This window comes from Nerophis lumbriciformis, linkage group LG26 (genome assembly GCF_033978685.3).
Source record: "Nerophis lumbriciformis linkage group LG26, RoL_Nlum_v2.1, whole genome shotgun sequence".
Classification (NCBI taxonomy): Eukaryota; Metazoa; Chordata; class Actinopteri; order Syngnathiformes; family Syngnathidae; genus Nerophis; species Nerophis lumbriciformis.
In genome coordinates this window covers 21,565,720-21,589,297 of record NC_084573.2, presented here as the reverse complement: position 1 = coordinate 21,589,297, position 23,578 = coordinate 21,565,720, and the positions used below count along the sequence as shown (strand labels likewise).

At 37.7% G+C, this 23,578-nt stretch overlaps 1 protein-coding gene across 3 annotated transcripts in view; it reads left to right on the top strand.

The window, feature by feature from the left end:
- tfap2b (transcription factor AP-2 beta) overlaps positions 1 to 16,639 on the top strand; it is a 31,781-nt gene extending 15,142 nt beyond the window's left edge. For all 3 annotated transcript variants that reach the window (XM_061987192.1, XM_061987190.1, XM_061987191.2), the window contains one exon: positions 15,876 to 16,639. In XM_061987192.1, coding sequence (XP_061843176.1) covers positions 15,876 to 16,161 — 286 coding nt within the window. In that variant the 3' untranslated portion in view covers positions 16,162 to 16,639. The remainder of the gene's footprint in view (positions 1 to 15,875) is intronic.
- The last annotated feature ends 6,939 nt before the right edge of the window (positions 16,640 to 23,578 follow it).

Below are 23,578 nucleotides of genomic sequence, written 5' to 3'. Positions count from 1 at the left end.
TTCCAGTTACGAAATAGTCGGTATCGCCAATGTGTTCCCCAGACTGTGCATGTTTGATGCTCAGATTTGAACCTGTTCCACTATTCTGTGTCGGCGGTGCCTCTTAGAAATTCATTATTTATCAGCGAAGTGTTTCAAGTCGCCAGAAAACAACAGCGAGAGCCTTAAGTGTAGCCCCGGGTGGAGACTTCTCCTCTCTACTCAACTAACCCCAGCTGGGCTCGGGCCTGCACAGCCTGTCACTCATTTGCTGCAATGCTGCCCTTAGGCCTCGTGCAGAGTGTGTGTGTGTGTGTGTGTGTGTGTGTATGTGTGTGTGTGGAGGGGGGAAGCTATGAGATCCCTTGAATATAAATTGAACCCAAAACCAGAGGATGATTTGCTGAAGTTGAACAGGGCCTATTGAGAATGTCAAATTTGACACACACAAAAAAACCTATTGCTTATTTAATAAAAAAAAAAAAACTGAAATCGCGTTATTGTGAAATTATAGTTAGAGCATTTTTAATAAAGTGTTGGTTCGTTTCTGTACGTTAACCCCGAGAGGGGATAAGAGGATAGATGGAAATTTTGCTCCATTTCTTTTTTTAGGGGAAAGAAATAGCCTTTAAAGCAGGGGTGTCAAACTCATTTTAGCTCAGGGGCCACATGGAGGAAAACCTGTGCACACGCGGGCCGGACTACTTAAATTATGGCATTAAAACTAAAAAATAAAGACAACTTCAGATTGTTTTCTTTGTCTTACTTTGGCCAAAAATTGAGCAAACTATTTCTGAAAATATTACACTAAAAATATAGAAAAAAAATACGGTGAAGTTTAGACCCATGAAGGAAAGAAGAAAGTGAATGAATGTTTATAACTGAATAAATGTACATATACATAAACATTTCTGTTTTCTTTTATATATTTTTTTATGTATCAAGTAACGTTTATGACAACCTTTTTCCAAAACACAATATAAACTGAGATATAACAAGACAATGCATACATTTATCATTTCTTTTCAAAACGCTTACAAAAAAGTGTGACTCCAAAAATTTACTGTGTGGCCCCATTTTTATGACTTGATGAGGTCCCTGGGACCCCATTTGGAAAATTCCTAGCACCAACACTGATGGAGTATTGGTGCGTGCAAAACAGCAGCAGGCGGCTGTGTCCTGCGGGCTGCTTCTAATACTAATCAAAGATCATCCTGGGGGCCATAGATCATTCATTCGCGGGCCGGATCTGGCCCGCCGGCCTTGACACCACTGCTTTAAAGCAGTGGTTCTCAACCTTTTTTCTGTGATGTACCCCCTGTGAATTTGTTTTTAATTCAAGTATCCCCTAATCAGAGCAAAGCATTTTTGGTTGAAAAAAAGAGATAAAGAAGTAAAATACAGCACTATGTCATCAGTTTCTGATTTATTAAATTGTATAACAGTGCAAAATATTGCTAATTGTAGTGGTCTTTCTTGAACTATTTGGAAAAAAAAGATAGGTTTTTATTTATATTTATAAAGGATTTTTGAATTGTTGCTATTTTTACAATATTTAAAAAAAATCTCACGTACCCCTTGGCATACCTTCAAGTACCCCCAGGGGTAGGCGTACCCCATTTGAGAACCATGGTTGAAAAGGATTTGCAAATCATTGTATTCCGTTTATATTTACATCCAACACAATTTCCCAACTCATATGGAAACGGGGTCTGTATATTTACACGTTCAGCAAAAACTATCTGCTTCCATAAATAGTCAGCTCAAATGTAAATTGTCTTCTAAATGACATTTAATGTGAGGAAGTAATGGAAAGAAAGACATCTTTTTTTGGAACACATGGAAATCTACACACAAAACAAAGGATTAAAGAACAATTATGATCCACGCTTTGCTCATAAAATATCACCCCCTCGCCCCACTTCCCTCCAGTGGGTTATAATAAAAAGCTCGATTAACAATCTGCTTTAAAAACATGGCAAATTGTAACCTTTCAATGGCAACACATCTGAATATGTTGCAACAACACTCACTGTTCTCAGTACTTAACTTTTACTGTGATTTTCTACTAAATAGTTTATAAATCCATGTTGTGTTTACCTTCTTTTTTTGTTTTTGAGTGCAATAAGAATGCTCTCCGGAGAGATCCACAAACACAAGAACACAGGCGGTGTTGCACTGTTATACTTAAGCGTAACATCAGCAAAATCCGATTAACGAGAGGCGAGACGCTCAGCCTAAGTTGTTATTGAACAACAACAAAACAATACACATATGAATGTATTACTGCCGGGGTAGTGTTTTTGTTTTATAGATCACTCATGAATCATCACTTTTCTAAACACAAATGTCGGATAGTACTATAGTGTCCTCTGCAGTAGACATTTGTGTTTTGATGATTTGTGTTTTTATTTTTTTTAATGTGTACCTCTAACAAAAAAAAGACCAAAAACAAACAGAGAACGTTGGTTCTCAGGATAATATTGTAAAATAAACAGCAGAGTTTCTGTTTTATATCATCCTCAGCAGGCTTTTCTGGTCCTATGCTATCCTACACTGTCCTCAACGTTATTCTAACATGACCTGTAATAACCATTGTGCCCATGCTATAATCAAAATAATGTCCACCAGAAAAGTCCTATGCAAGTTGTAAAGTGCATGCCAATGCAACAGGTGGCGCTGTAACCCCAAACTGTATTGTAGCCAATCCAAATGCAGTTGAAGTTTAAAAGGGCAAGCTGGCTTTATAATAATGTAGAGGGACAAAAGGTAGAAAATGGATGGATGGCTAATTGAGGAAAGGGGGGAAACACTAACATGGAATACACAAAATTATTTAAAAAAAAAATGTGTAGACAAAGGGTCTTTAAGGTTTTCTAGGCCAAGGACCCCTACACTTTAGAGATGGGGCAGGGACCTCCTTCATATGTATCCTGTTTAAAATCATGTTTTGAATTGAACTGGTCCGAAAGGTACCTTATTATTGTGCAATACTACCGTATTTTCCGGACTATACAGCGCACTGGGATACAAGCCGCACCCACTCAAATTTAGGTGAAAAAAATATTTTTCCATATATTAACCACACCGGACTATAAGCCACAGATATATACTGTACACTGTGAAATTAATATGTACACAGAAAGATTCTGTAAATTTTCATTTATATACCTTAATTGTTTCCAAACGGTGCCTGTAACACGGCAGTAAAACGGCTGATCAAACAAAACACAAGTCGTGTCACGGACCCATTAGCTGCAGAAGCTCGCTCTCCAATCAGCTAAACAGACTCAATAACTCCACAATGACGTTTTAGTTCATTTAGTGAGGCATTTGTGAAACTGAAACAATACAAAAAGAGTGCCGCTGTAAGTAAATAATACTTACACAGACACTCGATAACATGTCAGCATATTAGCTAACGCTAACGATGCTAGCGTCATTATATTACGATAGCACGCACAAAATTGCAAGAAAATAATCTTACAGACAGACGGTTTAGTATAAAGTATAAACAATTTTAGTTGTATTGTAAAATTTACAAATGTTGCTTGGAGTGATTAATGAACACATACGAGTAGAAACGCTATGAACAGCTAGAAGACTAAATGGTCATTCTACTTCCGGTTTTGAAGCACTAAATAGGTCACTGCACCACCTGCAGTGAGCAAATGTGTCCAAAAGATGGCGCCATAGCACGAACAATAAAACACGTTCCAGTATATTAGCTTGTTTAAAAAAATTAAAAAAAGTGTTATATGCTGTCAGTGATGACAAATCCATAAATTAGCCGCACCATCTATAAGCCGCAGAGTTTAAAATGTAAGAAAAAAGTAGCGGCTTTTCGCCCGCAGTTTACAGTAATATATATTTAAATAATACTGTATAGCAGCGTTAATCGCTAGCTGGTTACTAGCACGTAGTGTTGTCCCGATACCAATATTTTGGTACCGATGCCAAAATTATTTCGATACTTTTTTAAATAAAGGGGACCACAAAAAATAGCATTATTGGCTTTATTATAACAAAAAATCTTAGGGTACATTAAACATATGTTTCTTATTGCAAGTTTGTCCTTAAATAGAATAGTGAACATACAAGACAACTTGTCTTTTAGTAGTAAGTAAACAAAGGCTCCTAATTTAGCTGCTGATGTATGCAGTAACATATTGTGTCATTTTCCATTCTATTTTTTTGTCAAAATTATTAAGGACAAGTGGTAGAAAATGAATTATTAATCTACTCGTTCATTTACTGTTAATATCTGCTTACTTTCTCTTTTAACATGTTCTATCTACACTTCTGTTAAAATGTAATAATCACTTATTCTTCTGTTGTTTGATACTTTACGTTAGTTTTGGATGATACCACAAATTTGGGTATCGATCTGATACCAAGTAGTTACAGGATCATACATTGGTCATATTCAAAGTCCTCATGTGTCCAGGGACATATTTCCTGAGTTTATGAACATAATATACATTTTATAAAAACGAAAGAAAATGTTGTAATGTCAAAAAATATCGACGTAATCATAGTAGTATCAACTACATACTCTCCTGTACTTGGTATCATTACAGTGGATGTTAGGTGTAGAACCACCAATGACTGGTATTTTTCAGAGGCGGTATAGTACCGAAAACGATTAATTAGTATGGCGGTACTATACTAATATGGCGGTACTATACTAATATGGCGGTACTATACTAATACCGGTACCGATACTAGCATGTTGATCGCTAGCTGGCACCTAGTGCGCTAATCGCGAGCTGACAACTAGCGTGCTAATTGCTAGCTGGTGGCTAGCGCACTTATCGCTAGCTATCTTATATATTATAAAAAAATAAAATACATTTAGCAAGTTAACACGTGATTAATCACAAAAGATCATCGCATTAAGCATTTATCAACGCAAATTAATCACCCAATTTATTTTGACTGTGGATGGCTACCTGAAGGTCAGTGATCAGGTCAGTGCATACATCAGTGCAAAGATGAGTGAGAAGACTCCGACTGGTGTTCTCTGTGGCAAATATCATTTGTAAATACAGCAAATAAAGGTGGTACTTTCAAATAAAACAAACAATTTTGGCTCCCTCACTGTAAAAGTTACATGCCTTCCTGTGAAAGGTACAACCAGTATATGAAACTGCCTCAATGTTGTCACAAATTAGGATACAAGTATAGCCTCCTGAGAACCAAGATTTGTTTTTTTGGTGTATTTCTGTTGTCAGAATTACACATTTTTTTGTGGGGGGGGAATACAATACACAAATGTCCGACCCTTGGCATAAACACTTGTCGTTTAGGGCCACAACCACTATGGGGGCCAAATGATCTTGGCCTGGGATTTTGTAAAGATTTAAAGATGTATTTATTCCATCGAAATCCCTCAGTTATAAAATATGTCGTCTTAAAGGTTAAGAAAAAATACATTTTGTTGTCAAAGTTCAATAATAAGTTTGTTTGAATTAAATTAGGAATACACAACACAACCTACGCGCATTTGCACAAATTCAAAATGGTTAATTCCTCCTGGGAAAACACTTTCACTGTTCACTCAACATAGACATCATAACTTCTACAAAAAGATCACATTCGTGCAAAAAAAACACGTGTCGCCAACAAAGGAAAGAAAGGTAAATTATGATCAATCTATTTGAGGCAGCGTCGGTTTTAAGTTTCACTTCATTTCATTGCACATAACTGCGGTGCGTTCAAGGACCCTTGATTAAAGTTCGAAACAAAGGCGTCACTAATTTTTAAGCACGGGACATGTTATACAATAATATTCTTCTGGCTACTTAAGAGTCGTATTGTTTGCTTTGGAGTGTTGATCTTCCTCAGTTTTAATTTGTAAACGTTTTAGTGTTTCTTTAATGATTACAAAAAAGGAGAGGGTCGGGATCGTCACGTCCGGTTAATGTGAGGTCACGCAAATTCACTTCCCGTGTTCATATTGCTTTGAGTAGAGAACGATCACTCGAAGAGAGCACAGCTTGTAGGTTCAATGCGCACAATTGTATGTATGTATGTATACAAATATCTTAGTTGCTCAGACAGCAATGTGTTTACATAAGTTCCGATTAGGGTATGTCGGTTTTTAATGGGGAAAGATCTTAAAAGGGACATAATTTGCAAAATCAACTTTTATTACCTATTGGTACCTATTTTTCTGTATTCAGGATCTGCATAAGTCCTAAAGCAGGGGTCAGCATGCGGCTCTTTAGCACCACCCTAGTGGCTCCCTGGAGTTTTTTCAAAAATGGAAAAAGATGGGGGGAAAAATGTATTTGTTGTTTTGATAATGTTTCTGTAGGAGGACAAACTTGACACAAACCGTCCTAATTGTTAGAAAGCCCACTGTTTAATATGTTTGTGTTTATGCTTCACTGATGAAATTATTTGGCCAGCGCCGTTTTGTCCTACTAATTTTAGCGGTCCTTGAACTCACCGTAGTTGGTTTACACGTACAACTTTCTCCGACGCTGCCACAGAAAGACGTGTTTTATTCCACTCCTTTGTCTCATTTTGTCCACCAAACGTTTTATGCTGTGCGTCAATGCACAAAGGTGAGCTTTGTTGATGTTATTGACTTGCATGGAGTGCTAATAATCTATGCTAACATGCTATTTAGGCTAGCTGTGTGTACATATTGCATCATTATGCCTCGTTCGTAGGTATATTTGAGTTCATTTAGTTTCTTTTACTTATGTCCTCTGTTTATTTAATTTATATTTGCATGTCTCATGACACATTATCTAATATTGGCTGCATTTCTGATTGTGTGCCATGTTGTTTCCGACCAGTGTTGGGTTAGTTACTAAAAACCAGTAACTAGTTACAGTTACTAGTTACTTTATTTCAAAAGTAACTCAGTTACTTACACCAAAAAGTAATGTGTTACTGTGAAAAGTAACTATTTAGTTACTTCTTTTTTTTAAAAATTATTTTAAGTAATTTTAAGGCTCCCATTAATGCCCTTTTAGCCTTCATTTCAGTACTGTTATTGCACTGGGGAATAATACAATCTGTTGATAAACTTGACATGCATTTGCATCACTGAACTCTGCTAAGCAATGTGCTCTACATACAACACACAAAGACAAAGATATGTTTCAAAGGACCAATTTATTTTGGGCCAGAACAAATTGACAAAACTATTTTAAATAGCTGCAACATAACATACATAAGTAACAAACCGCATAATAACAACATGTCACAACATAGCTGTAAACCTGGCTTCACCCAAGGAAGGCACACATGACATGTGTCATGTCACTATATACAGCACACATACTGCTATACACAAAGCCTAACCAGGCGTTTTTTTTCTTTCAAGGAATTGTGAAATAAAATCATGTCTTCAGGAGATCAACACTGTACTGAAGCCCAGAACACTACGCATTTCCCCAGTTTTAGTTTAGAGAAAAGGAAAGATTGGCCTGTCCCACTAGCATCCCTCTTTATGTTTGTGAACTTTATAGTCTATACATTTAGAGTGATGTGATAATCAAACACTCTAGAATGAAAGAGTATATAAGAGAATTGACAGAGTGTGTGTACCTTTAGTGATGAATGATGAGCAGAGGCAGAGTTTTGAGTGTTTGCTTTAGCTTGCTTTTCATGTTTATGTACTCACTGTCCACTGTGTCCAGCTGCCTGAAAGCAAGTGACTCCACTGTAAAAATAGCCTGCATGTCTTCTCGCACACACGCTGCAATGGCTCTATCAATGTTGTCCTGGCTAGCAGTCCCTCCGTTAAAATCCAGCCGCTGTGTGTCTCTCTTTACTAGCTTCGTCAAAGCATGTTGCTTTTGTAGGTGTTTCAGCAGATTTGAATTGCTGTTTTGGGCAGTAGATAGGATCTTTGATCCAAGACACAACTTACATTTACCTAAAATGTTGTTTTCTTTGTGCTCGACAAAAGAAAAGTAGTGAGAATATATCCATGTTAAGAAACTCGGCTTCGACTCCGCCATGATGTCTTGTTAGTAAACACAGACACGCCCCCCCACACACACACACGCACACACACACACACACACACACACACACACACACACACACACACACACACACACACACACACACACACACACACACACACACACACACACACAGAGCGCACCTCTTCCTTGTGACACAGGAACATTCAGAAGGATGACACTGCAGCAATAAAACACACTCAGATCTTCTCAGTTTCTAGCAGATACTATATAAAAAATAACATAAAATAACACAGTAACGCATCATGTAGTAACGGTAACTGAGTTACTGAATATAAAAAATAACGCGTTCGACTACTAGTTACCGCCGAAAATAACGGTGTTACAGTAACGCGTTACTAAAGTAATTTGCGCGAGGTCGCCATTGTAGTCCACGCTGTAGACAATAAGCGCCTTATTTTTCTCTATCGTCTTTTTGTGGGGCAGACTGGCTCGTACATGCACATGCATCCTCTGCTGTTGCCATTTCTAATATAGAGTAGCGTATATTTCGAACCTATATCTGTTCGTAGACTCGCTATGGAAGCGCTATAAACTACAACAGGGCTGACGGGGAGAAGACGCAGTCCAAGTGGAGGCACGTAAATAAGACCCACAAAATAGCGCATCTTGTAGAGACGGTCAGAAAGCGGCTTGAAGATGGTCTGCAAAACAATCTATGCAGAATTTTGACCAAACAACCACCATTATGTGTTATGTAGACAACAGGGAAGTGTTTAAATGTAGAAAAATCATAATGATCCCTTTATTGTCTTTTGTATTCATGTTAGCATTTAAGCTACATAGTGCTAGCTTTCTTCTCCAATAAATGAGCAATGTCAACAGTCCTCAAATGTATCAAAGTGTTATCATTCACAGTTTTATGATCATTTTAAAATAAAACGGTAATACCGCGGTTTATCATTATACTGTTTATCGTTACATCTCTATAATATTAAAATAATAATACATGACTATTAGGTCGGTGAATCATTGGGCACTGCACGATTTGATTAAATTTTTAGGGGCAATGATTCGATTCAGAATCGATTCTTGATTTAAAATGCATACTTGTTCAATAACATTGTGATTAACCACATTCCTCCATAAAATAGATGAACAGCGCTGATACATTTCTACATTACAAAAAAGAACAATTTTACCCAACCATTTAATAATGTCAAATACAAATAAGGTAAGGTAAATAAAGTATCCCACAATTATCTTTTGTAAAGTAAATCTGTACTGCAGATATTATAATCGACATCAACAATATGATTTTCCCGAGTGGCTAGAATGGATAGATTAAAAAAAACCAACCTTAAAAAATATAAGATTACAAATAATTCATTTGAAAATCAATATTTTTTGACACGCCTAATTATTATGTCTGTCAAATGATATTTTTTTAATCATGATTAATCAAATTTTGGAATTTGGATTAATCACGATTAAATACAGGTGATTACTTGCTTGCATAATTAACATTTGCTTAAGAAAAGACCACAATATTTGTACAGAAATGCATGTTTATTGTCAGAACATCTAGTAACTTTTTTTTTTTTTTAAACATTTTACTTGAATGCATTTGCATTTGTTTGCACAAAACTTGGTTTTTTTTGGAGATAAATTTGCCAGCGAGCACACCAGTCGGAGTCTCCTCACTCATTTTGACGTATGCATCGATCTGATCACTGAATGTATAGCGGTTAAGGTAAAAGAGCTTGAAAAATATATATATATAATAATTACATTAAAAAATAAAAGTAAAAGACCTTGTAGGTCGAAATAAATTGCACTATTATTCAAAGTGTGTTCACGATGAATGCGATAATCTTTTGTGATTAATCACATAAGTTAACTCGTTAATTTTGACAGCTTTAATTATGATTATTATTAGGGATGTCCGATAATGGCTTTTTGCCGATATCCGATATTCCGATATTGTCCAACTCTTTAATTACCGATACCAATATCAACCGATACCGATATCAACCGATATATACAGTCGTGGAATTAACACATTGTTATGCCTATTTTGGACAACCAGGTATGGTGAAGATAAGATAATTAAAAAAAAAATTAATACAATAAAATAAATAAATTAAAAACATTTTCTTGAATAAAAAAGAAAGTAAAGCAATATAAAAACAGTTACATTGAAACTAGTAATTAATGAAAATTAGTAAAATTAACTGTTAAAGGTTAGTACTATTAGTGGACCAGCAGCACGCACAATCATGTGTGCTTACGGACTGTATCCCTTGCAGACTGTATTGATATATATTGATATATAATGTAGGAACCAGAATATTAAAAACAGAAAGAAACAACCCTTTTGTGTGAATGAGTGTAAATGGGGGAGGGAGGATTTTTGGGTTGGTGCACTAACTGTAAGTTTATCTTGTGTTTTTTATGTTGATTTAATACAAAAAATATAAATAAAAAAAATAAAAATAAAAAAACGATACCGATAATAAAAAAAAACGATACTGATAATTTCCGATATTACATTTTAACGCATTTATCGGACATCTCTAATTATTATTATTCACTAATGATAATCCTACATGAATCTCTACTTTACACTATGTAAAGGGAAACTTGACATGTTTATAATCCTATTTAGGTGAATAGTGACAGGTTGTATGACTACTTTATATACAATTTGTCTGCAGTATTTTGTAAAATAAATACCAAAAAACAGAACTTAAAACAAAACACCAAATAATTTGGGGGGGTTTAAAGATACTTTAGGGAGCCTTTAGCCCAACACCCCCAAAAAGGCCTAAGTTAATGTGTGTATGTGGGAGCGGAGATGTTAGGTTTAGGCCCCTTCTACACTACAGGATATATCCCACCTAACCTTATCCTTGTCCACACATACACAATGTCGTCGTTTAAGACCCCCTCACCACTCCGTCGGCCGGTGCAACGCGACCTAGTACGTATGCGCGGAAAACGTGCACGTCATAGTCACCTCCAATGTTGCTTTGTGTGCAAGTTCTTAAATTGAATGTAACTTATCTGAACAATATCCAGTGTTGTGGTATTTCAATTAACTGGAATCCAGTGTGCTGTGGGGCTCTATTGTAGTGAATCCCATCCTGAGCCATCATAAATTAATCAAATCTTTAATGGACATGTGAAAGTAATGTGTTAAAGAACATTTCACAACAATCAAGCTCTGATATCAATAACTGATACAGTCTGCTTTGCCAGTCCAAATGCACTCGCTGTTTTCCGTAGTCTTCCCTCGACGGCCAGGTAATACAAAGCACAAGCTATCTTTTTTTATCACATCCACGGGAGCCCGCATTCTCGTTGTCTCTCCTCCGACCAATGGACAAAGTTTTTCAAAAAAAGGGAAGATTCTGATAGAAGTGTTGAGACCCAAAGTGAGAAGCAGCAACACACTTTTTGGCAACAAACATTTTGTTGTGCGCACCCTTTTTTATATTTAATGTTGCCATCCGCAGATTGCTGCATTGCACATTTGACTGGAAATAATTTGTGATTTTTTTTTTGGATCACTTGTAAGAATTTGTTTGTATCTCCTGTGTGATAAAAGACTGTCATGTAATAATAGTTTGACAAGACACATGAGAACACAGACAGGAGAGAAACCTTGTAATTGCTCAGTTTGTGATAAAATATTGTCATGTAATAATAGTTTGACAAGACACATGAGAACACAGACAGGAGAGAAACCTTGTAATTGCTCAGTTTGTGATAAAATATTGTCATGTAATAATAGTTTGACAAGACACAAATGCATTCGCTGTTTTCTGTAGTCTTCCGTCGTCGGCCAGGTAATACAAAGCACAAGCTACCTTTTTTATCACATCCACGGGAGCCCGCATTCTCGTTGTCTCTCCTCCGACCAATGGACAAAGTTTTTCAAAAAAAGGGAAGATTCTGATAGAAGTGTTGAGACCCAATGTGAGAAGCAGCAACACACTTTTTGGCAACAAACATTTTGTTGTGCGCACCCTTTTTTATATTTAATGTTGCCATCCGCAGATTGCTGCATTGCACATTTGACTGGAAATAATTTGTGATTTTTTTTTTGGATCACTTGTAAGAATTTGTTTGTATCTCCTGTGTGATAAAAGACTGTCATGTAATAATAGTTTGACAAGACACATGAGAACACAGACAGGAGAGAAACCTTGTAATTGCTCAGTTTGTGATAAAATATTGTCATGTAATAATAGTTTGACAAGACACAAGAGAACACAGACAGGAGAGAAACCTTGTAATTGCTCAGTTTGTGATAAAATATTGTCATGTAATAATAGTTTGACAAGACACATGAGAACACAGACAGGAGAGAAACCTTGTAATTGCTCAGTTTGTGATAAAATATTGTCATGTAATAATAGTTTGACAAGACACAAATGCATTCGCTGTTTTCCGTAGTCTTCCGTCGTCGGCCAGGTAATACAAAGCACAAGCTACCTTTTTTATCACATCCACGGGAGCCCGCATTCTCGTTGTCTCTCCTCTGACAAATGGACAAAATTTTTCGGTAAGTAGAATCACAGCTGACCTGGACATTGGAAAGTTCTCTTGCCATTGCTCTAGCGCAACACACTCATTGACAAACATATCTTACCAGGCTGCCGTTCTTCCAGGCCTTATCCAAAACAGTCGCTCTATCTTGCTATGTTGCCGTCTGAGATGTGTTGTATCCAAAATAGCTGCAATCGCGCGGTTCCTTCTCTTAAGGTATTCATGTGTGATTTCCACAAGCGTCTGTACATGTAGAAGAAGGAGAAACACGGGCATGTCTGGATGACTCGCCTCCATCTTTCCAGTGGTTACCTCCGAGTTACAAAACCACACTACAAAAACTGAAATCTAAGTAAGATTAAATATCTCAAATAAGGGTGATATTTGCTTATTTTCTGTCTGATAAGATAGTTCTTCTCACTAAGCAGATTTCAGAGTGTTTTACTTGTTTTAAGGGTTTTGGTCCGAAATGATCTCAGTAAGATATTACAGCTTGTTGCTGAGATGTTATGACCAACGTTCCCTCTAAGGTGCGCGCCTTCACAATTGCGCACTGCTCAAGCGTCCTCTGCGCACAGCAAATATATGCAGCGCACCAAATCAAACCCATCTGAATTCTAAACAAAAATAAACATTTATTCTGTATAATTTTGCAATGCAACTCTGAGTGACGGTGACAACAAGCGGCCCTAACGGTGTTCGTCAACACCTTTCAATTGAACACCGTTCAATTATTGTAACGTCTATCGAGATGCTTCGAGGACAGGAATTATATCGATCACTTTATTGAGCAAAACTGTTAATATTCGGCCATAACCACACCAAAAACATGAGTAACTTCTATCTCGAAAAACTAGTCATTTTCTGCCGTACAAACCAGGCCAAAACCAACTTGTCATCTGTCACCAACACGCATACCACTAAGCCACTGGTGCGTTTATGGCCACACAAAAAGTCGGACAACTCAAACCACACAAAGTTACACTATGACTCTTTAGTCATACGTGTGCTTATTCTACTGTCATTTATTTTTATGTTAATTTATTGATATTAATCATGGAATGCTGTTACTAGAGAAAGTTACAGGAATGCACACTTCATCCTATGCTTACATTTCATTGTGCAACATGAGAATGTTTAAGGGGAACTAAATGTGATCTCTGAAAGGGGTACAAATGATTTCCAAAGCAGGACCACCACCCAGACGTATTGTACAATACTAATCCATAGCTTATGAAAAACAAGATTTATTTTATTTTCATTACAAGTGGGCCAAATCACTAATATTACAAAATAATCTCATGAAAATGACTCCTGTCATTTGAGTGTTATTATAAAAGATTGGTTTGAGACAGGTGTGCTGCTGGTATTGCCACGTGTGATGTTGCTCACATGTGCTCCACTGAATGCTCAGGGAGTTTTTGTGTTTGCTCAGACACATGAACAATTAGAGGGAACATTGGATATGACATATATTGAAACTAGAATATCAAGTGTTGCAAAGCTGTGTCATCAACACTCACAAGTATAAAACTACTTTTTTAAAGTAATAATTTCTTACTTCAAGCATGAATAAAAAATCCATGATGCCGAGCGCATATCATTATGTCAAGATAATCGCACTAGCATTTACTTATTTAAGAATATATTTCAACATATTGAGCAAAAAGGTCTAATTTTTTTTTCTACCAAGAAAAGTGCACTTGTTATTAGTGAGAATTTACTTATTTTAAGGTATTTTTGGGTTCATTGAAGTTAGCTAATTTTACTTGTTTTGGAAAGTCTTGACAAGCCAAATTTTCTTGTTCTATTGGCAGATAATTTTGCTTAGTTCAAGTACAATACCCCTAATTTTTGTATTTTTTTTCTTGTTTTTGAACACTGACTTTTTGCAGTGCAGTTATGAAGCTGGCCGTGTAAGGCCCGTGTCAGCCACACTAAATCATCGTTTAAGGTTTCCTTCCTTGGATAATTTTTTACACGGGTAAGTGCGCCATGTATTTCTTGAATCTCCGGCTCTTAGCTTTGTATGGACTCATCGATCGTTTACAAACTGAGTTGGGAGAGGAAGTGAAGTCAGAAAGACCACGGCCAGCTTTATAACTGCACTGCAAAAAGTCAGTGTTCAAAAACAAGAAAAAAAATTACTAAAATTAGGCGTATTTTATTTGAACTAAGCAAAATTATCTGCCAATAGAACAAGAAAGTTTGGCTTGTCAAGATTTTCCAAAACAAGTAAAATTAGCTAACCTCAATGGACCCAAAAATACCTTAAAATAAGTATATTCTCCCTAATAACAAGTGCACTTTTCTTTGTAGAAAAAAAAGAGACCTTTTTGCTCAATATGTTGAAAAATATTCTTTAAATTAAGTAAATGCTAGTGCCATTATCTTGACATGATGATATGTGCTCGGCATTACATTTCTTGAAACCAACAAACTTACACTAAAAACTAGTTTATTGTTCTTAATGGAAAGGCAACAAGGCAACCGCTTGTTACTCTCGGGGTCTCCTAGCCGCTCAGGCAAATCATATGGTCTAAAAATGCATTTTCCCATCGATAACATGACATCATCACGCCAAGTGTGTGCTCTTTCAGTCAATTAGTGCGCATATACACAGCCTGGCCCCCGGACAAAAAATTTTAAATTGTAATTTTGAAGAATTTATCTGAATGTGCATGAACTATTTCTGTTCAAAATGGTTTGAAATGTCACATGTTAAATGTTTAAATATTAACTGTCAGTTTACTGTACTGTGCCAACTGTACTACTATAAGAGTACGTATTTTCTATTGTTTCATTTAAAATAAAACAGCAAAGTCCATTTGGCTGTCATCTGTTTTAATATGAGACACAATTTTGTCAAAATCATGATTTTTTTTTTTCATGCTTGAAATAAGAAAGTATTACTTTGAAAAAGTAGTTTTATACTTGTGAGTGTTGATGACAGCTTTGAAACAGTTGATATTCTAGTTTCAAGCATGTTTTACTCAACATAGGTCATGAAATCTTAGCAACAAGCTGTAATATCTTACGGAGATCATTTAGGACCAAAACACTTAAAACAAGTAAAAGACTAACATAAAATCTGCTTAGTGAGAAGAATTATCTTATCAGACAGAAAATAAGCAAATATCACCCTTATTTGAGATATTTAATCTTACTTACATTTCAGTTTTTGCAGTGTAGGCTAAATAATTATTTGTTTAAGGAGTTATCCAGCTTAATATAGACAGGGGCTTAGAGTGGGGTGGGAGCTCTTCAGGAGTCTAATAAAGATAAAAGAATTATATTGAAGACCAAAATGGGGGGATACATCCAAAGTGTCGCCCTAAAGGTAGAATGCAAGTACTTTCATGTGTGACACACTTTGTTGTCTCCTCCTGGCAGACAGCTCTGCAAAGAGTTCACAGACCTGCTGGCCCAGGACAGGACTCCCCTGGGCAACTCAAGGCCCAGCCCCATCCTGGAGCCCGGCATCCAGAGCTGCCTCTCCCACTTCTCCTTCATCACGCACGGCTTCGGCTCGCCCGCCATCTGCGCCGCGCTCACGGCCCTCCAAAACTACCTCAGTGAGGCCCTCAAAGGACTCGACAAGATGTTCCTCAACAACCCCTCCAACAACCGGCACGGGGACAACAAAGCCGGCGACAAAGAGGAGAAGCTGCGGAAATGAGTGGACGAGGGGGAAGACATGCAGAGACACAGGAGGATTGTTTATCTGCGTTACATTTCTTTCATTCCCCCCCGAGGACATGCTGGTTGATGTGTTACATCCATTTTGCTCCCCATGCCGGCATCCTGTGAGACTGAGGTGCAGCTAACAAAAACGTGTGTGTGTGTGTGTGTGGGTCCATGCAGGAAAAGCATTGTGGGTATGAAGATACAAGGAGGGGAAAAGGGTTAATTTATGCGTGTATATATTTATTTATATTAATTTAAATGGTTGATTGTGTAAATAGGTGCCAGCTATTTCGGAGTAGGCCTATTTCTCTGTGATTTGATCTTTGTAAAGGCTGGAGGTGGGACGGACTCATCCACTGTTTGTTCTTTTCTGTTCTTCTAGAGCTGTTGTCATGGTGCTGATGATGGGTAGACATGCTTTGAATTGTCCAGTGCTTTCATTTCTATCACATTGATAATAAACCATGTGTTTTATTACGAGAGGTGTGCTGCAGGCCCCTTTTCTATGTTGTAGCAAACAATCGCTTTAATGACACTATGGAGGGGGGGGGACATGCGGATTCCGACATCCCGCAATAATGATCCTCATAACCAATGGTCACACGGTCAAAGCAATGCTTAGGCCAGGGGTCCCCAAACTTTATGACCCGGGGCCACATTGGGTTAAAAAAATTTGACCAGGGGCTGGCCCCTCCATACATCCATTCATACATACAAACATATATACATATATATCTATATATACACATATATATAAAATCTGTCTCATTGCAGATTAGACAAACTGCCTTTTCCTTACACTGAACAAAAAAAATTCATATGTCCATTGATGTTTAAAAAGGAGTCTATTCTACGGTTCCCCAACGATTTCGTCATTTTTTCACCTCGTGCACAAATTGACTGAAACGGCACGAGCGTGATGACGTCACGTTTTCGATGAGAAAATGACTTTTTAGACAGTATGATTTGCCTCAGTGGCTAGGAGACCCCGAGAGTAGCAAGCAGTATAAAATGGATTGATGGATGGGCTAGAAAGAACAGATTAAAAAAAACATTTTTTTAATAAGTATATATATATATATATATATATATACATATATCCATCCATCCATCCATTTTCTACATATATATATAATTTTTTTTAATACTCGGGACGACCCATGGGCCGAATTTTGGACGCTGGCGGGCCGTATCTGGCTCGCGGGTCGTAGTTTGGCTTAGGTTAACAGTAGCTCTCTTTTTTATTTATTTTTTAATTATTTTATATTTTATTTAAATTTTAAAATATTGTATATTTTTTTATTTTATTTGTTATTATTATTATTTTTTTCCTAATTAACAGTACTTCTGTCATATTATTCTAATATCATTTTCCCACTTCTGATGACATCATTCCAAGCAAGGGGTTCCAAAATGCGGCCATCAGCTTTTTTTTTTTTTTTTTTTTTTTAATTGAAAATTGTAAAAATCTGATGGACTTATGAGTAATGTGATATTGCACTAAAATGCTTTGTCATACATACCACAAAGCTAAAATAACCCAAGCTTTAGGCATCATTAAAGTACAAAATGTATCAAAGTCCTATAATTATTTTGTGTAAAGCGGCCCACACAGGAAAAAGTTGGGACACTTCTGTTCTACAATAAATAATATGATGTAATGTTTGTGTCCAATACCAAAACAACACGGTGTAAAACAGGCATGCATGTCGATAACCCCAATGTATCCAAACAGACATCGTTGAATTGCTAACAATATTGCAAAAACGTCAGGTTTAAACAACAAGGTCAGCTCAAGTTAAACTTATAGGGGATCTATGATTATTTTAAAATACATTTTAAGGGATCAAATTGTCTTTTTTTTCTACATTTAAAACTCTTCCTTGTGGTCTACATAACATATAATGGTGGGTCTTTGGTCCAAATGTTGCAAAGATTATGTTTTACTGACAGTCTCTTCAGAATTTTGTGGGCCGTCTTAATTACGTGCCTCCACTTCAACAGCGTTTTCTTCCCGTCGTCTTTGTAGTAGTTTTTCACGCTTCCGTAAGGAGTCTACTGACAAATATAGGTTGTAAATATACTCTACTTTGTGTTAGAAATGGCAACAGCGGAGGATGCACACGCAAAGCTCTTCGGGTACATCTCGACCATATATGGAGATAGCCGCCGACGTCACAATTGGGAAAAAACGTCACGAATTGGGCAGATTCCTGACGGCTCGTTTGGAGGAAGTATGAAAGAAGGCAAAATTGTTTTATAAATATCCCCGCAACGTCTCCATTGTTTGATTTCAAATATTCGGGACTTAAGCGGATGTCAAATACACAAAAAAAAGTTGGCTTTGAAAGGGGATCTATGATGATTTCAATTGACATTTAAAGGGGTCATACACCACCACCACCACAATTAAATCAGCAATCTGTGGGAAACACTCATATGGATGAGATTTACTTTATTTTGTTTACATTGACTTCTCGATTTAAATGCATAGCACGGCATATATTTAGTGGAACCCTGAGCTACAGGGGTCATATTATAATTTTTTCCGTCATTCAAACCACTTCCTTGTGGTCTACATAACAAGTCCTCCTCCAGGCCAAGCACCCTTCGACTGCGTCTCATGTCAGCCATGTTGTAGTTTTTAGCGCTTCCATATGGAGTCCATTGACGGATACAAGTTTGAACTGTACGCTACTTTTTCTTAAAGACGGCAACAGCGGAGGATGCATGTGCATGTACGAGCCAGTCTGCCCCACAACAAAAGGATAGAAAAAAATAAGTAACATGTTGACTACAAAGTCTGACTACAATGGCAGACTTGCACAAAGCTTTTCGGGTAAATCGCTACCATATATGGAGATAAGGCAAAATAAGCCTCAAATTCCATTGATTGATTGATTGAGACTTTTATTAGTACATATTCCGTACAATTGACCACTAAATGGTAACACCTGAATAAGTTTTTCATGGTAAAAACAGTCCAAATGACTCTTTTGAAGGAAATATGAGAGGAAGCCAATATTGTTTTATAAATATCTCTGTAGGGTTGTATGGTATACCGGTACTAACAAAGTACCGCGGTACTAATGAATTGAAAACGGAACTATACTGCTTCTGAAAAATACCGGTACTTTTTTTGTGCTGTCGTCACATCGTGACATTGCTGATAAAACGAGCCGAGGCGCATGTTAGGCAACGCACACAGAAATGGAGATAGCAAAGGAAGAATGGACGCATTTTGGCTTAAAAACTAACGATAAAGTTGAAGCTATAAACACTGAAGCACCGCTCTGCAAGAGCCGCTTAGCTCTTGTTCTTGTTAGCCGTTAGCTAGCGAGCGGCTAATGTCCAACCGCAGCCATGAATTACCATGAATTGATTAACGTGGACCCCGACTTAAATAAGTTGAAAAACTTATTCGGGTGTTACCATTTAGTGGTCAATTGTACGGAATATGTACTGTACTGTGCAATCTACTAATAAAAGTCTCAATCAACCAATCAAAAAGCCGGTAGTGTTTTAGCTATTTCTAAATCACAAATGATTGCCTCCAGGGTGACAAATAAACTATGTTTCTTACAAGTATCATCCCTTCAGGACGATTGCTAAACATGCTTAACTACACACAGGAGGAGGATACAATAGCTAACCGCTAACAGCAAGCGCTTCTGAATGTAATGTAAACAATGCCATGGATGGTTCTAAATACACAGAAATCGACTGTAATGATACCAAGTACAGGAGCGATACTAGAATGATTGCATCAATATTTTTTTATCATCACAAATTTTTTGGTCATTTTTATAATGTTTATAAACTCATGAAATACGTCCCTTAATTATGGCCAATGTATGAACCTGTAACTACTTGGTATTGGATTAATACCAACATTTGTAGTATCACCCAATACTTATCCAAAGTATCAAACAAAAAAAAGTGATTACCATATTTTTCGGACTATAAGACGGCCGGGGGGTGCGACTTATACTCAGGAGCGACTTATGTGTGAAATCATTAACACATTACCGTAAAATATCAAATAATGTTATTTAGCTCATTCACGTAAGAGACTAGACGTATAAGATTTCATGGGATTTAGCGATTAGGAGTGACAGATTGTTTGGTAAACGTATAGCATGTTCTATATGTTATAGTTGCTTGAATGACTCTTACCATAATATGTTACGTTAACATACCAGGCACGTTCTCAGTTGGTTATTTATGCCTCATATAACGTACTTATTCAGCCTGTTGTTCACTATTCTTTATTTATTTTAAATTGCCTTTCAAATGTCTATTCTTGGTGTTGGGTTTTATCAAATAAATTTCCCCCAAAAAATGCGACTTATACTCCAGTGCGACTTATATATGTTTTTTTCCTTCTTTATTATGCATTTATGGCCGGTGCGACTTATACTCCGGAGCGACTTATACTCGGAAAAATACGGTATTACATTTTCACAGAAGTGTAGAAAGAACATGTTAAAAGAGAAAGTAAGCAAATATTAACAATAAATGAATAAGTAGATCAACAATCCATTTTCCACCGCTTGTCCCTCCTAATTTTGACAAAATAATACAACCACAAATGACACAATATGTTATCGCAAAGGTCAGCAAACAATTAGGAGCCTTTGTTTGCTTACTTACTGCTCGTATGTTCATTAGCTTATTTAATGCCAAAATTCTTATTTGACTGCAATAACAAACATATGTAAATTTATCATTTGCTTTTCCGTCAAAATAAGGCCAATAATGAAATTTTGAAAAAGTATCGAAATACATTTTCGTAACAGTACCAAAATATTGATATCGGGACAACCCTACATCTCCGCCATGCCTCCATGGTTTGATTTCAAATTTTCAGGAATTATGGGATACCAAGTACACAAAAACAGGCACCATTAGGGAGGAAAAGTTGGTTTTGCATAATAAGTCTCATTTAAAACATGTTATTGTTGTCTATATAATACGTATTAGATAAGCTTTAGTTCAAATATTATGTAAACTATGCTGCCCAGTTACTTTTATAACCCTTTTTTAAAATCTGTCCAAAAGATGATGCTGGAGGCGTTCCCAGATTGCAAATGAAACATGCCCCACCTTCTCCAGAAGTATCATAGTCTATCTTTTGAAAATGTACCCCGTTTAAATATATATCTTGAAGTCGTCACTGCTATTTCTTTCCCCAAACATGGTCCAAAAAAAAAATTTGATTCACCCGGTCACAACCAACGTTAGCTACACCTGCACACTCACCAAGCGATTCAAACTCTGCATTATCAAGCAGCTTTTAGCAGCATTTATGTCAGTGCATGTTGCACGTCAGTGTTATTATATGCATGGCAAGATCATATGAAAATAATACTTTATCCTACCTAAATGTCCAAATAAGTATGTCCACCTCGCTATGACGCCACAGCATAGCTAACAGAGGCACTCAAAACTTAGTGCAAGCTCACGCCAAAATGCATGAACCTTATGATTTCATGCTTCGGCATGAGCTAACATGAGTATCCACTATTGTAACAACATTTATAAGTCGGAAAATAATAAATTCATCATAGGTCCCCATTAAATGTTTTCTAAGTAACTTGATTATGAATTCAACATATGATCTATAAATATTATAAACGACATGCAGCTATGTCTCGTTTGCTTTGACTGTAAGACATACTGTATGGACCAGGGGTGTCCAAACCACGGCCCACTGGCCAACTGCGGCCCGCCGACGTCTTCAATTTGGCCCGCGAAACGTCATGAGTTAGATAAGAAATGTCGCAGGGAAATTGTGTTAATTTTAAAAGACTGAATTAGATTCTTCCATGTTGTTGCCAGCAAGTGGACAATGCAAGTAATTCCGGTCAATGCCATTCAATTGTGCTCTGAATAGACCTATGCACAGTATTTATTTATAAAACCCAGGGCAAACAACCTTCCAGAGTCATGGTGCAAAAAAAAAAAAAAAAAAATCCATCCAACACAAAATGTCAACAGACATGGGCACACATTACACAAACTGCCTTTGTGGATATTGTAAAAAAAAAAAAAAAAAACGACACCCCTTTAAAATCCATTACAAAGCATAATGGGGAAATGCAAATAACTCCACACCTATATTTGTGACTGATTACAAAACTTTAAGGAGGTCGTCACAAAAGTAAACAAAGTAGGAGTCGGACCTTCACATACTCTGAATATCCAATTATATTAATTATATATCCATTATATTATATTATAATATATATATATATATATATATATATATATATATTAGAGATGCGCGGTTTGCGGGCACAACCGCGGACTCCGCGGATTATCCGCGGATCGGGCGGATGAAATTAAAAAAAATAAGATTTTATCCGCGCGCGGGTCGGGTCGGGCGGATTAATTAGATTTTTTTTTTTTTTTTTTTTTTTTTTTTGCGGGTGGCAGTTAAACCAATTCGGAAATATATATACATAGTTAAATGTTGTTACCCACATACGAAAAACGAGCAGGCACCTGCTGCATATGCCACAACAGAAGAAAAAAAAAGAAAAGAGATGGACACTTTTACGGAGCGGAGAAGGGACGCCTCGCCGGGGTCCGGGACCGAGGCCCCTTCCCCCGAGAGGGCCCCACCTGGAGCCGTAGCTGAGGCGATCCGCGAGAAGGGCCCGACGCACGTCCAGGGTCACTACCGCGCCCACCGCACCGACACCCCGCCTCGTCCGCCTTCGCCGCGGCCGGCGTCACGCGCAGCAGGTAAGCAGCTTACCTGCCCGCCACCCCCGTGGCCGGGGGCTCGTAACATGGGACACTCCGCGCGCTCCGCCCGCGCAGCTTACCTGCCCGCCACCCCTGTTGCCGGGGGCGCGTAACAGGGGTCACTCCGCGCGCAGTGCGCTCACGAAAGGGGTGGGGCTCACCCTGGTTTATATAGAGAGCAGGACGGTGGCCATGGAAGTCGGAACCCGCTAAGGAGTGTGTAACAACCCACCTGCCGAATCAACTAGCCCTGAAAATGGATGGCGCTGGAGCGTTGGGCCCATATACCCGGCCGTCGCCGGCAGCGAGACGCGCTTGGAGGTGCGCTCAGCGCGGCTCCCATATGATTGCGCACTGGTGTGCGTCTGGGTCGTGACAGCGTGGCACGCGAAAGTCTGTGCTGCATTGGATCAGTCTCCTTTCTTTAACAGGCAAAAGCTTTATAACCTCACCATACCTGCCAACTTTTGAAATCAGAAAAACCTAGTAGCCAGGGTCCAAGGGCCGCAGGCCCCGGTAGGTCCAGGACAAAGTCCTGGTGGAGGGTTCAGGGCTTCGCCCCCCGACGCAAAATGATTATTAGCATTCAGACAGGTTAAAATGTTGCTAAAACCATCACTTTTCTATCAGTCACAGTGACTTTTCAAAACAAAAAT